The following is a 16,007-nucleotide window of genomic DNA, read 5'->3' as shown; positions in this document are numbered from 1 at the left end:
CTATTCCTATTTCTATTATTCCTATTTCTATTCCTATTCTTATCCCATCACTTTCCTATTCTATTTCCTATTCTAATCTGTTCTATTCCATTCCGTTCCTATTCTATTCCATTCCTATTCTATTCCTATTTCTATTCTTATCCCCTCCCTATTTTATTCTATTCCATTCCTATTCCTATTCTTATCCCATCCCTTTCCTATTCTATTCCTATTCTCTTCTCCATTCACGTCGATGTACCACGGTAATCGTTAAAGGAGAGTCCCGCAGGAAACAGGCCACATCTACTTCTGAAGCCACTCGGCCAAAGACCGGGGGGAATGTATGTTACCTTCCCGCTTTTGCAAACTGGGCTTCCCGAGGCATCCGCCGCCACGGACATCCAGAACTCCAGCCCAGCATTACCAGCCCAAAGCCGCCTCAAAAACAAAACAAAACCCAACCAGCTGTGCAGGGTGCGCCGCTTGCAAACAGCAGCCCGAAAGAAAAGCAGCGCTTTGGGCGCTTTCTTTAAGAGGAGGAGGAGGAGGAGGAGGAGGAGGGACGCTGGAGCAGGCGGAGTCTGGCTTAGCGACCTCGGTTTCCTTTCTCCCCCTTCTCCCCGCCCACTTTCCTTCCTTCCGGGCTTCCCCCACGTGAGTTCGCCTCGCTCCGTCTTTCTCCGGCCTTCACCATGCTGGTCGCCCGGGCTTTGCGCTCCGCCGCCGCCGCCGCCGCGCGCTCTTCCCTGCCGCTCTTGCCTTTGCGGACCGGCGGCGCGCATCGCCCCGGGGCCGCCGCAATTGCGGTGGCCGCTCGGCCTTTCACCCGCTCCCTCTGGGTGCTCCGCGGCTCCGGGAAAGGCCTTCCCGGCCTTCTGCGGGGCTCCCCCTCCGTCTCCTGCAATTGCGGCGGCCTCCATACCGAAGGTGAGCGAAAGGGGCCGACCTCCCGTTCACTCCGCGCGGAAGCCACCGGGTTCCTGGGGCGGGCGCGGCGGGTCTGGAGGGGGAGTCCTTGGATTCCGTCGTGGGTGGGTGGAAGTTGCTTTTCGCCAGGATCGGAGATTCGGCGAGGGGATCCCGCCACCCCGGTGTGCTCTCCGAAGGTCTCAGCAAGGTGGAGCTGGGGAATCGAGGCGAGGAGGAAAAGAATCGGGATCACGGGTGAAGAAGGACCCGGGTAGCTTTTAGGATGTTTGTGCGCCAAGGTTAAACCTCGTTGACTTTCGCGTGGCTCGTTCCTACCACGATGCGAATTAGGTCTCTTGCGCTTTAGGCTCGAAAAGGTACAATGGGGAGATGGGGTGGGTGGGTGGGTTTCCATGGGTCTTTGCCTATGAAGGCCACCGGTTGGAGAAGACGCGTGGAAACGCGTATAAAATAGCCCGGTGATCGCTAGGCGCAAATCGCAACCCCGCAAGGCATGTAACAGGGACAGAGTTGGGAGGGACCTTGGAGGTCATCTAGTCCAACCCCCTGCTCACGCAGGAGACCTGTCCTAGGGGACTCGAACTGCCGACCTTTCTGATCGAGAAGCTCAGTGTCTTAGCCACTGAGGCACCTTTTCGCATCAAGGTGTGTGCGGGCATTAACGGACGCCATGTGCCTGCAGCAAAATCGTATCTTGATTCAGCTTGTCCAGCCGGCTCGGCTCGCATGGATTGTTATAGAACAGAATAGAGAAGAGAAGAGAATAGAATGAATAGAATAGAATAGAATAGGAGTAGAATAATTCAATTCTTTATTGGCCAAGTGTGATTGGACACACAAGGAATTTGTCTTTGGTGCATATGCTGTCAGTGTACATAAAAAGACAAGATACATTCGTCAAGAATCATAAGGCCCCTTAATTTTAAGGGGAAATGGGCTGCAAGTTGGAGGGGGGGGGAAGCATAAACCGAAGATCATCCATGCAAGCAAAGTCTTATTTTTTTCTAGGCACCCAGTCTGGGCCTCTTCAGACTTGCTAGAACTACTATTTCAAAGGTCCTTCCCTCCTCCAGGAATTCTGGGACATGTAGTCTGCAAATTTCTGGAGCACACCGATTGGGAAACAACTATTTTAAAGCTCTGGTGCAAAAACACAGTGGCTTAATCTAATTTTGGTCAGCCATGAAGATGATCAATTCCAGACTTAAAGTTATATGGAATGGAATTAAAAATAACATTTGAAATCCTATAATCTCCTTGTACAAATCTATACTATAGTTTCCAAAATGGAATATCCTCTACAATTGGATGCATCTCAGCCCAAATAATTGTGATGGAACAGTGAACAATTTGCACAAAATAAATAAATGGATAGATAATGATTTGAGATTCCTATTTTCATAGCATTTGTGGGAATCTAGAACAAATTATATAGTGAAATTTTGTGAACCCAATGTTTTTGAGTACTTGAGCCTAAAATAGAAGATTAGGTGAATCTTTTGTGCAATTTAGGTGAAATTTAGGTTTGCTGAACTATTATTTTCTATTCTGTCTATTATTGATGGTAAAGCTCCATTGAGCCCAACCCCATGGTAAAAATAAAAGCTTCATTTCTTGGCAACATTGTGGATGGGGGGGGGGGTCTCTTGGACACCTTTCAGCATTTTTTGGTGTCAGTTTTATCTACAGCAGAAATTAGGATCAGATTCAAAACTGCTTAACTTTTTTCTGGATTCACCAATGTTCGCTGATGTGGGGAATCTGTTGTGACCAAACCTTTACAATGCTTTAGTAATTAATAATACAAATGTTGGAAAAGAGAGCTGATGTCGCGATGGCACGACGTGCGATCTTGGTGCTCCGAGATTATAGTCGCTATTTCTGCCGCTGGATGGTCCATTCGGACCTAAATTGTCCCGTAGAGATGGTGATTGAGAAGGGCACCTCCTGCTGATCTCAGGGACACCACAAAGTCCCTGAAAGATCCAGGAATAGCCTTTATTTCCAGCGACAGAAACACAGCTAATGAAGCTCTGAAGTTGGGACAGCTCCGGAACGGGAAGAAAGCGGAAAGAGAAAGTGTGTTGAATTGGTGAGGAAATATTATTAGAAAAAGAGACTACCCCCCAAAAAAATTAAGTTAAATTAAAATTGAAGACAGAAGACTGTAAGCGGTGAAATTAATCTACATTAAACTTAGTGTGTTATCCTGTTTCTAATTTTTTTTTTTCACGGATGGAACTTTTGCAAAGGCTCCCTATTTTTTAAACTGAATGGATTAATTCTTCTTTTTTCATTTTTGCTTACACCTATGGATTAAATTTTTCCTTCTTTTTTTTATAATGCTTGATTGGATTGTTTTTGATCTCCATTTAAGGATTGTTTTTGATCTCCATTTAAGTTTTTTTTTTCTTAAGCTTGGAATATAAAGAAGATAATAAGGATTATAAAGAGGATTGTAACAACAGGAGGAAAAGCAGTTACACTGCCACTTAGAAGCTGGAGGCTGGATACATTGTTTTTCTTTCTCTTTGATCACTTGAGATTCAAGGTTCTTTCAGCTTGTTTACTGAGAGTGATAGTAGGAAGAGCACAAGTTGTTTATACAGGTGCTTTTTGGCAGTTCTATCACTAGCTATTGGAGGGAAGACAATATTTTGACTTGAAAGATAATAAATGAACCTGTTTGAAGTTTATTAAAATAGCCTTGAACCCTACAGTGGCAGTGCCTGCAAAATTGAAAGAATGGCTCAGCAGGAAAAAGAAACTAACATTGCAAATGATTATGTTTGAAATTCAAAATCTATTAGTTGTGACAAAGAGAATTGAAAAGAGATTGGAGAATATGGAATACAAAACAGAAAAATTTGATGGGGAAACTGAGGAAGTTTATCAAATGAAGAAAGTGCAGGACAGTTCAAAAAATGAAGAAAAAAATGAGCAAAGAGATGATAAAACTCTCGATACTGACAACAAAGTGAGCGTAGTTGGTAATGGCAAGAGCGGAATATGGAAAGGGGAGATAGATGGATTGGAACTCTACCTTAGACTTCAAAGCACAGAAGAAGAAAAGAGAGAAAAATTGATGGAGATAAGGATAGAAATCTTGACAGAAGCATCAGCGATAACCAAAGATAAGCTGATGGAAAGAACAGATGCTGGATTTCAAGCTTTTATGAGATACGAAAGGAACAACATGTTGTGAAGAGAAGTTTATACAAGATTTATTAAGAAAGTAACTAGAACATTAATGCTACAAATGGAAAGAGATATAAGACGACACTATTACTGGAAAGATACAGATTGATGCAATGAAAATGTATAATAAATACTAAGCTAAATTTAGTTTACTAGTAGTATGTATAAAATGAAGTGACAGTAGCTATAGTTAAATAATTATTAATAATGATAACAATACATATAGATATATTAGTTTGATAATATGAAATTTTATATAAATAACACATGGAGAATATGAGGGGATGTTTAAAAACTTCATCTAGAATATGTTATAAAGATGTATTGCGATTGGATTATTTTAGGATGATTTAATAGAATGTTATCATATAATCCTATTCTAGATTTTAAGTATTATATATAAAAGGATGTAAAAATAATTATAATCAAATTCAGGTTGGGATATAATAATTGTGATATACATGAATATAGGTGAATTTAAAATATGCGATTTGATATGAAAAGCAGATGGTGACTATGGAAGAGATGCATGGAAATACTGTAACCAACTGACACACTTTCTACAATTCGTAATGGAAGATGGTTTTTTTTAATGTTTGTTTGTCTTTGTCCAAAAATAAATAAAAATTGTTTAAAAAAAATAATAATAACATAAATGTCATTTTGGGATTCCTGAGTTGGAAGTAGCACTAGCTACGTTGTCTACGGAGAAGAAAGAAAAACCAGAAAGTCCTATTGCCTCTTTAAAAAAAGCACCTTTGGGACACTAGCTATGTTAAGTGCATTTTGAAGGCATACAATGAACTAGCTGCTCTTCTTTCCAATCTGCAGGTGACAAGGCTTTTACCGAGTTTCTAAATGACGAAATCAAAGAGGAGAAGAAGATCCAGAAACACCAATCCTTGCCGAAGATGTCTGGAGGGTGGGAGCTGGACATTCATGGCACTGAGGCCAAGCTCACACGGAAAGTGGCTGGGGAAACGTAAGTGGGGCAAAAAGCTTGGGCAGTGGCGGATTAAGGCTCACTGGTGCCCTAAGCACTGACAAATCTTGGTGCCCCCTTCCTTTGTACATACTGTACAAATCTTCATTGTTTTTATTTCTTTCTCAACTTTGTGGTGCTCCACTTGGGCCTGGTGCCCTAAGCATGTGCTTAGTCTGCTTAATGGTTAATGCACCACTGAGCTTGGGTTACCTGCTTTCTGGATTTCATAGGTTATGGAGGGGGAAGGAGAAAATCCATTGCTTATATAGCCTAGAGCAGCGATGGTGATCCTTTTTTGGCTCGCGTGCCATAAGTGGGGGGAGCGCAGGGGGGTCATGCATGGGTTTGCTGTACCCATAATGCAATGTGCGACACCCACCAGCGTGACCTCCCATTTTTTGCATCCTTTTTTTGCCCTCCCCACACTCCAGAAGCTTTATAGGAGCCTGAGGAGGTGAAAAAAGCCTCCCCCCCCCACCCCCGGAGGCTTCAGGGACCTTCAGGAGGCTTCCCTGAAGCCTCTGGAGCACTTAAAACGACCCTCCGAGCAAACCGGAAGTCTGTTCCCGAACTTCCGTTTTGCCCATAGGGCCGGTTTTTTACTCTCCGGAGGCTTCAGGGAAGCTCATGAAACCTCCGGAGGGCCTCCGAGAGGAGCGGGGGAGGCTCTTTTTGCCCTCCCCATGCTCCTATAAAGCCTCTGGAGCCTAGGGAGGGCACAAAATGGCTTTAAAAAAGGGTGAACTCAGTTGCGTGCGCTGACTAGCGAACAGGGCAGCGCCTTGCGTGCCCTGACAAATGGCTCCGCATGCCACCTGTGGCACGCGTGCCATAAGTTCACCATCCTGGACCTAGAGCCATGATGGCGAACCTAAGGCCCGCTTGCCAGAGGTGGCATGCTGCGCCCTCTCTGATGGCACATGAGCCGTCACCCCAGTTCAGCTCTGTTGCACATGAGTGCACACCTCTCACTGGCCAGCTGGTGTTTGGGTCTCTGCCACGCACGCATGCAAGAGGCAGGGCGCCTGCAAGGAAGCCCTGCGCACATGCGTGGGGTGGGGTGTGTGCAAAGGGACCGCGCACATTGCATTTTGGGGGTTCGGGCGTGCACGCTTTGGGCACACAGTCCAGAAAAGGTTATCCATCACTGGCCTACAGAAACTGCATTTAATGTAGAAAAATCAACAAGTTTGGAGGAAGCTAAACCTTGGCAGAAATTATATTGGGCTGAGAGTCTGTGATTGGCCCAAAGTCATTCATTGATGATGTGCACTTGAACGTGGATTATAGAGTAACCTATAATCCATGTTGTAGATTATAATAATGTATTCGATTAGTAAATAATTATAGCTACATCTCATTAGCTTTTAGAGTAATAGGTAGGTACGTGCATATTGTACACACATAGCAAAATTGATAAATCAGAATCGGACTGCTGCAGATCAGTAAATCTGATCACTATGTAACAACATTGGCAATATGGTGACTACATTTTAAGGATTGGTTCACAGGGCTTCAGACTGGTGCAGTTTGTGCTTTTCTTGAGAGTTGTTTGATCGAGTTAGGTCAGTGTCTGCATCGGTGGTGAAATTCTAATTTCTTTACTACCGGTTCTGTGGGCGTGGCAGGGGAAGGATACTGCAAAATTTCCATTCCTACCCCACTCTGGATCACTGCAATTCTGTTAAACACTCCCTAGGTTGAATACTCTAAGAAAGCTAGAGGAATGGTGAAATTCAATTTTTTTTATTACCGGTTCTGTGGGCAGGGCTTGGTGGGCGTGGCAGGGGAAGGATACTGCAAAATCCCCATTCCTTCCGCACTCTGGGGCCAGCCAGAGGTAGTATTTACCGGTTTTCCGAACTACTCAAAACCTCTGCTACTGGTTCTCCAGAATCTGTCGGACCCTGCTGAACTTCACCCCTTGTGTGCATTACAGTTTTTGAGAAATTAGAAGCATTGGAGGCCATGTGTTACAGTCAAGACTGCTCTCCTGCATTGATCTTGGTTTGCTAATTGTGGCTGTGTTGTTCCCTAGGATTACTGTCTCCTTCAATGTTAATAACAGCATTCCACCAAACGTTGATGAATCCCCAGAAGGACAGAAGGATAATGAGGTTGAGGTAAAAAAAAAATCCTATGTTTGGGAGCAGGGTAGGACTCAGCCGTGTAGGCAATGAATGAAGTGTCTGTGTCCTTGTGAAAGATCCTCGCTAAAAGCAGGTGACCTTCATAGCGCAATGACGTTGTTGAACTTCATCCCAAGTCCCAACTTCATTGCAACGCTAGCAGGCGCTACATTGTGCTGCTTGGAAGGGAGAGTATTTCTCTGCATATATTCATTACGAAGTATACTTTTGAAACTGCTGCAAGATAAGATGTTATTAAAAGGAAACAACGAGCATGATCAATAACATCTTGATTCTGTGGACTGCCATTTTGCAGATTTTTTAAAAAATGATTTGGTTTTCATATTTTAAATGGAATTCAACAAACTACCGTATTTTTCAGAATATAAGACGCACCTTTTTACCTCAAAAAAGAGGGTGAAAATCTGAGTGTGTCTTATACACTGAATGCAGCATTATTGGCCTCCTGAAACCCCATCCCCTTTACAAAAATGGCCGTGCAGAGCCTTTAGGAGGCTTCCAGAGTGCTCCTGAGGAGGGCAAAAATAAGCGAAAAACGGGCCTTTTTTGCTCATTTTAGCCCCGCAGCCCCCAGGAGCACTCTACAAGCCTCCTAAAGGCTATGCATGCCCTTTTTTTGACAAAAAATAGGGCCGTTTTTGCAAAAAAAAAAAAAAAAAACCAGGCTGTTTTTGCAAAAATAGGCTGTTTTGGGGGAGGTCTGCAGAGTGCAAAAACTTTTTTAAAAAAATTTGCTTCTTCAAAATCTTAGTGCGTCTTATACTCTGGTGCTTCTTATGCTCCAAAAATATGGTAAATAAAAGGCATACAGTAGTAATGGTACATCCAAATAGGAAAAAAATGGGTATATGGATTGGTGATGAAATGAACTTGAAAAAGCTGTAATCTTAAATATAAAATTAGAGGTAGTCCTTGATTTACAACAGTTTGTTTAGGGACCATTCAAAGTTGCAATGGCATTGAAACGTGACTTATGGCCGTTTTTCACAGTTACAACCGTTGCAGCGTCCCCATGGTCAGGTCACATGATTTACATTTGGATGCTTGACAAACTGACTCACATTTATGACTGTTGCAGTGTGAACACCTTTTGCAACACCTTCTCAAAAGCAAAGTCGATGGGGAAGCCAGGTTCACTTAACAATCAGGTTATTAACTTACCGATTGCAGTGATTCACTTAACAATTGTGGAAAGAAAAGTCATAAAACGGGGCAAAACTCGCTTAATAAATGCCTCACTTAAGAACAAAACTTTTGAGCTCAATTGTGGTCATAAGCTGAGGACTATCTGTAGTTCAGAATTTTAATAATTTAATAATTATTTAAAATTTTAAATAATTTTAATATTTTTTTCAATATATAGCCCATAAAGAAACTTAGCTTCATTTTGTTTCTACAGTATAAAGAATGAAAATAGACCAACCTCATGTCTGGACATGCCCAGTACAACAGATTGGTCCATTATCATTGTGACAATAATTACTTAATTGTATGTTGCATCTTGTTTATTTCAGCATTATTTGTCACAATGTATTATTTCTTAATGCACAAATGCAATAACATATTTTGGATATTCTGTAATAGAGTGGGCCGGTACCATGAAGAGAGGTTCTTCTGCAGAGCGTAGGGGGCGTGGTTTCATGTGCTGCCTTCATTCCGCGGATGGGGCTTTGCTTGTTTGCGTGACCTGCTTTTTGGCATACCGCGGACCGGTGCTGGTCCATGGACTGGAGGCGGGGAGGGTTGGAGGCCTCTGCTGTAATAGGCATCTGAAAATGGTAGACAAAAGTGTCTGCTTTCACTGCAATGATTTATTACAAACCATAATTCTGCATTGTGCTGCTTGGGAGAGTATTTCCCTGCCTAAATTCATTATAAAGTATACTTTTGAAACTGCTGCATGATAAGATGTTACTAAAAGAAAACAGTGAGCATGATCAATAACATCTTGATTCTGTGAGCTGCCATTTTGCATATTTTTTTTAAATGACTTCTGCTTTCACTGCCATGATTTATTACAAATCATAATTCTGCACGGTGCATCTTAATTTCAGCAGGAATTGAAAGCCTTTGATGGTATCAGGTCTGTGTGGCTTCTTATGAGGAGAACAGGACGGGAAAGAGTTTAATCAATTTCATCTGGATTGCTGCAATCAAATACGATTTGGTTGGTGTTGTTTGTTCTGAGGCTTATGTTGTTGTCTTCCTTCCACAGCCTGAGCTGACATCCACCCCAAACTTTGTTGTAGAAGTAAGCAAAGATGATACCAAACAAACTCTGGTGCTGGATTGCCATTACCCTGAGGATGAGGCGAGTGTGGTCATTTTATTTATTTAATTTATTTATTTATTATTAGCGTTTATATACCGCCCCCTCTCCCGAAAGGGACTCGGCCTTCTCTTTATCCCTCTGCCTTCTCTCAATGAAGTCCTCTTGTCCAGGGTTGGAAATCAACATAAAACAGTAGATTGTGATGAAGGAGATGTTTTAGCTAAGCTTTCTCCATTATTGCTGGCATCATTCCAACAGAAGGAGGATTTGGGGAATGTAATATCAGTTTTGCAAGGTCAGAAATGGTATACTGAACGCATACGTTTGTCTTTCTACTCATGTAAACAAGATATCTGAAAGCTAAATGCCCTTTCAGGTTTTTTAAAAACTCCCATCAGCTCCACTGCATGGCGAATAAACCTGGATTGAGAAAGCTTTAATCAGGAATTCCTGTGCACCAACTAACTTCGCATCATAGCAGTCGTAATAGTGCTTGCTTACACGTATAACTCTCCATAGAGCTTTACAGCACACTCTGAGCAGTTTACATTATCAGCATATTTTCCGCAACAATCTGGGTCCTCATTTTACCGATCTTGGAAGATTGGAAGGCTGAGTCAACTTGAGCCACGTCAGGATCGAACTCCAGGCTGTGGGCAGAGTTTGCCTGCAATTCTGCATCTAACCCAGGGGTGTCAAACTCAAGGCCGGATGCGCCCAGCAGGGTTCTTAAATCTGGCTCACAGGGCCGGCCTGGAAATAGCAAAGGACGCGCCCGCGGTACCTCTGGCAGCCAAAGTAGGATGCGGGAGATGGGATGCGAGCCCCCCCCCCCCAACTGTTTTGGCTAACAGGATGTTGCAGGATGTCGTCCAGACCGAAAATGTGGTACAGGGGGTCTCACGTGGTCTCCTGTGCCCCATTTTAGCTGGCAGGGTGCTGCAGGAGGCATCCATCCTGGCCCACCGAGAATTACAATGCTGATCTAACCACTTTGCTGCAGAGCTCATAAAATACAGAGTGTTATTTAATGGGCAGTCTGGATTCACTCTAAAAACCCATCTAATCCAGATTTCTCCATCCAGATGTGCCTTTACAAAACCCACAAGTGGGACCCCTTCTTTTCGTCTTCCTCAATGACCATCTCCCATCTTCACTCTGAGTGTTTTACTTTGTTGAGAAGGAAGCCAATGCTAATACAACCCACAGCTTCTTTTGAACAAGTGTTGGTGGTGTTTTCTGAGCTTGGTTGTTGGCTTGCAGACGTTTCATTACCCGACTAGGTAACATTATCAGTGCTACTGATTGTGGGAGTTGCACTGATGATGTTACCTAGTTGGGCAATGAAATGTCTGTAAGCCAAGAACCAAGGATTCCACAGTTCAACCCTGAGCTAGAGGTATTCTTTTGACTCTGCAAAATAGGCCTGTTGTGGGATGGAAGGAAATTCACTAGACGCATGATGTGTAATGCAAGCCTCCCCATCTCCAATCATGAGGGCAGATGATTGGATCATACAATACCAAGGTACATGTTTCTAATGGAACATGTAGTTTGACTTGTGCAGATCCTTGCAGATGCACTCTGCTACAGTTACAGTAATTAAGTACATGCATAAGTAAGAAAGTCTTCATATTGTATAGATCAGGGGTGTCAAACTCAAGCCCTGTGATGTGGTCGGATCCGCGGGGCCGTCCTGGTCTACCCAATGCGAAGAGGAAAAATTGGGTCAGCCCTGCAACTCTTCTCTTTTTTTTCCCAACCAGCTTTTATTTACCACTAGATAGCAGTGCAAACAAATAATTCATCATCTCTATCATTTGCTTGAAAACAGAGAGATTTTCAGAAATTATTAGCGTTAGAAAAACAAATGTGCAAGATAAAAGTCTATAAAATTCTGTAAAAGGTAAAGAGTAAAGTAAGAGTCAAAAGTTCCAATTTGCTTTCTAGCCCTTCAACAAACAGTTCTCAAGATCTATTGTTACTTTTATTCTGTTAATGGCTCCATCTGTCTGTTCACTGCTGGTCCGAGGGTGGGAGAACTTTCTAACGCCCGTCTCCCCCCCCCCCAATCTCCTGCCACTCTTTCTTTAAACAAGTTTTTTCAACCAGAGGTAAAGGTTAATTACAGGAATGTTGTACTTTCAAGCAATCTTGTTATCTCACCCAGACAAAGTATTTCGCTGATTTTCCAAGCTACTCAGCGTGGAAGCTCACAATGGCTGCCTTTCCTGCTTTAGGTCCAAGAGCAATTGCATAGCAAATTGCAGGTGTTTTAGGGGAGTTGCGTGTTCCCCAACCACACCTACTTGTGCCCCTCCCTTCACTGCCCCCACAAGGCAGCTATGATTAAACATCCCTCAACATAGCAGGAAGTCTAACGATTCTTCGGAGAGCCCCCCCCGGAGAACACATCCTGTTGCTGAGATTCAGGCCACCCTCACCCCCCCTTCCTGGCCTAATTCTGAGCTGCTTGGTAATGCCTTGGTTTTTCACCCATACCATTTGAATTGTTTTGCCCAACAGATTAGCCACACCGGAGAAGGGGAAAGTGATATGTTTTCCATCCAAGAAGTCAGTTTCCAGCCTAGTGGAGATTCAGACTGGCAGGAGAACAACTATACTCTCAACACTGACTCTCTAGACTGGGTAAGAGAATTCGTAACTCATTGTGTGCATTTGTATGGGAATGATTGTTTATAGGAAATAACTTTCCTCAACTTTGTAGCCTCCAGGTAGGCTGAAATTGCAATTTCTCCCACCCAGCACCATGGGGCTGCCTTGAGATTTCTAGAAGGTGCCGCTCCAACAAATCTGGAGGGTGCCAGGTTGACAAAAGTGTAAGAGTGTGTACTGCTGGTATTGTGAGTGAAGGAGGTGCTGGAATCACATCACGTGAGAGACTAGGCTAAAACAGGTAGAATGGTTTATGAGTCACTTTCTTGTGAGGAACCAACCAATGTTGTGCTAACCAAGTTGTTGCCTAAAGTCAACGTATAATTGGGGTATAACATCTGGATTGAACACTGCAGTTGGGTTCAGGTTGTTGCCTAAAGTCAACGTATAATTGGGGTATAACATCTGGATTGAACATTGCAGTTGGGTTCACGTTACTGAGTTGCTGCTAAGAAAACTGCAGGGACTAATCTTGATGTCGTCAGGAATTAAGCTCAACTCAAAGGAGAGGGTGTCTTTTTTAACCCAGGTTAAGAGTTTAGTTGGTGTGAATCCAATCATTGAACATTCCTACTTGAGACAAATGACCCTCCCATCTTGCGTTCCCACAGTTTAGGACAGATTGAGAAAATAGGGATTTCTCTTCCTGTGAAATGTTTTATAAACTTGGGAAAACCCCAATATTATTATATAATTAAAGGCTTGGTTGGTATTATGTGAATACTGCTAGGGTTGTAAGGATCCTTGAATGCCGCTAACCTTACCCAAGAAGGTTGGTGAAAGGGAGCTGCACTGAACTTGGTGACAATTCTTCATTTCACCATAAACCTGCATTCACCTTATCTATGAAAAGAATAGCAATAGCACTTAGACTTACCTACCCCTTCATAGTACTTTATAGCCCCGTCTTAAGCGATTTACAGAGTCACCATATTGCCCCCACCAATCTGGATCCTTGTTTTGCCGACCTCAGAAGGATGGAAGGCTGAGTCAACCTTGAGCCTGTCAGAATCAAACTCCTGGAGTGAGCATTGACTTAGCCTGCAGTACTTCATTCTAACCACTGCGCCACCATGGCTCATCATATGCAGAATATTCAGAAGTATGTCTCCATTTCTTAAATAGTCTGGTAGCATAGCCTGATAGCATTTTTTTTTTAACTAAAGGGTTTTCTTGAGCATCTGATAAAGCAGCTTAAAAAAAGCTTATGGTTTTTACTTTACTTTAATAAATATACCGTATTTTTCGGAGTATAAGACGCACCTTCACCCACCCACCCCCCAAAAGGGTGAAAATTTGGGTGTGTCTTATACACTGAATGTAGACCCACCCACCGGCCCCAACTCTTTGGCCTCTGCCTCCCAGCAATTTACCTCCTTGCAGCAAATGGGGAAAATGGGGCTTGCAGAGTCGTTAATAAGCTATGGAAATCCCTGCAGACTGAAACAGCTGATCATTGGGAGGCATGCTTAAGCTGAAAGTGAAACTTGTTGTTTGCTGCATGAGGCAAATTGCTGGGAGGCAGAGGCAGAGGCAGATTTTTTTTTCTTGTGCTAATCAGGCTGTTTGCTGCAAGGAGGTAAGTCAATAACTATAAATGCCTATAGAATGTTAAAATTATTAGACTTATTCTTTAAAGACTGTTTTATTATTATTCTAGACAACTTAAGAAAATGAAGAAGCTTTTTAAAATAAATGCTTGATCTGAAGAGGCCCATTGCTTTTGTCTCTTCTTTTAAATAGCAGAGAATAACTATACTTCCAGAAAGCCAAATCAATTTTAATTGGGGATGTTTTTAGGGTTTAGAATATATTTATTTCTTGTACAGCCTATCTCCTCCATCCAAATGTATTTAATTGTTTTATGATTGTATTTTTATCTGCATTGACTGTACACTGCCCCGAGTCCCTTCTTGGGAGAGGGGGCGGTCTAGAAATCCAAGAAATAAATAAATAATAAATAAATTTTAACAGCATATGTACAAGTTTAGTCTAAAATGTAACACCACAAACAGTGTATATCGTCTGTACTGTTTGTTGCAAGGAGGCAAATTGCTGGGAGGCAGAGGCAGATTTTTTCCCTTTGCTTTCCTCCCTAAAAGCTAGGTGCGTCTTATACTTCGGAGCATCTTATACGCCAAAAAATACGGTAATGAAAGACCCCCCCCTCTTTTCCCCACTGTAGACTGACTGATATGGCTGCCCTTCTACAATGTGTGCATTTCTTGTGTCTTCTTACATATCCAATCATCTTCCCAGGCCCTGTATGACCACCTGATGGATTTCTTGGCTGACCGAGGGGTGGACAATACATTTGCAGATGAGCTTGTGAACCTCAGCACAGCCCTGGAGCACAAAGAGTACATTCGGTTCCTTGAAGATCTGAAGCATTTTGTCAAATGTCAGTAGGCCGAGTGAGCTACGTGGAGATCAATCTATTCTTTCAAGGGAGTTTGAGAGTGGATTACTATTTGCCCTCCAAAACCTGGACTCTAGTTTTAAAACCCCGGGAAACTACAGGATGAGTACAGAGGGAGGATTGAAGCTTTTCTTTGGAGTTGATTATATCCACTTGAGGGTTAGAGAGGGAATGGGACATTATAGCCATTCTGCAACTGTAGGCCGTCCAGCTGTCCACTAGTTTGAGGAGGTTTGTACAGTTTAAAAAGGAAAATAAATAATGTGAAAATAAAAATTAATCTTGAACTATTATTGGAAAGTGAACTATGGGTATGCTTAAAAGGTAAAGGTAAACACACAACACATATGTGCTAGTCGTTCCTGACTCTAGGGGGCGGTGCTCATCTCCGTTTCAAAGCCAAAGAGCCAGTTTTGTCCAAAGATGTCTCTGTGGTCATGTGGCCGGCATGACTAAATGCTGAAGGTGCACGGAGTGCTATTACCTTTCCACCAAAGGTGGTTCCTCTTTTTCTACTTGCATTTTTTACGTGCTTTTGAACTGTTAGGTTGGAGAAGCTGGGAAAAGTAACAGGAGCTCACTCTGTTACGTGGCGCTAGGGATTCAAACCGCTGAACTGCCGACCTTTCTGATCGACAAACTCAGCGTCTTAGCCACTGAGCCACCACGTCCCCTATGGGTATGCTTAGGTTTTTCCAATTTGGTGTGGTTCAGATATATGGAGGCTTTTAAGTCTCGGAGTTCCTACCCAATTGCAGAGCTCGACCTGGATTAACCGAACGTTGACATGTTCAAATCAACATTAGTACGCATGATGAAAGTTCTTTTAATTTCACAACATATAGACAGCTTTAACCATAGTTTCAATTGGGAAAAGCTGACAATCCTAGACCAGGCCAAGTCCAAAAATGCTAGGGAATTTCTAGAAGCCCAGCACTCTAACAAATCAGCCCTCAATAGACATTAACAACATGTGTAGAATATGCAAAAGAGACTTATCACTCAGCCAGTGGTAGGTTCCGTATCCTGGTGCAACCGGTACGGAGTAACGGGGCCCGGCATCCACTACATGAATGCGCGCAGACGTGCGCAGCACGCACATGAGTCCTTATCTCCTGGAGGCTGCGACGCTCCAGCTGCTCGGCGGAGTGTCGCACAGGCATTGTACCCTCCATACGGTGGAAGAGCCAAAGAGCTCAAATACTGGTAAATACTGGTGGGCAGGCGGGTGGGCCCTCTGGAGCACTGTACCGGAACGATACCCAGTGCTCCCTGCAGGCACCGATATGCCTGTACCGGGGCATACCAGTCGTAACCCACCACCGCACCCAGCCCAAAAAAGAACAAAAAGACCCAAGGACCTCTCCATTACCAATCAGCACTTGGATCAGCATAGAT

The 16,007-nt window shown here is 43.2% G+C and overlaps 1 protein-coding gene across 1 annotated transcript; it reads left to right on the top strand.

Annotated features, from left to right (window-relative positions):
- Positions 1–605: 605 nt before the first annotated feature.
- Positions 606–14,902, top strand: C1QBP (complement C1q binding protein). The gene is made up of 6 exons (XM_081943728.1): positions 606–906; positions 4,939–5,089; positions 7,131–7,215; positions 9,458–9,553; positions 12,041–12,163; positions 14,450–14,902. Exons 1-6 carry the CDS (start codon positions 672–674, stop codon positions 14,597–14,599), a joined length of 840 nt encoding a protein of 279 aa, XP_081799854.1. The 5' UTR covers positions 606–671; the 3' UTR covers positions 14,600–14,902.
- Positions 14,903–16,007: the final 1,105 nt, after the last annotated feature.

The sequence above is a fragment of the Natrix helvetica genome (assembly GCF_964273705.1).
Source record: "Natrix helvetica genome assembly, chromosome: 2".
NCBI lineage: Eukaryota > Metazoa > Chordata > Lepidosauria > Squamata > Natricidae > Natrix > Natrix helvetica.
Note: the sequence above shows the minus strand (reverse complement) of the source record. Positions and strands in the feature narration are given on the sequence as shown.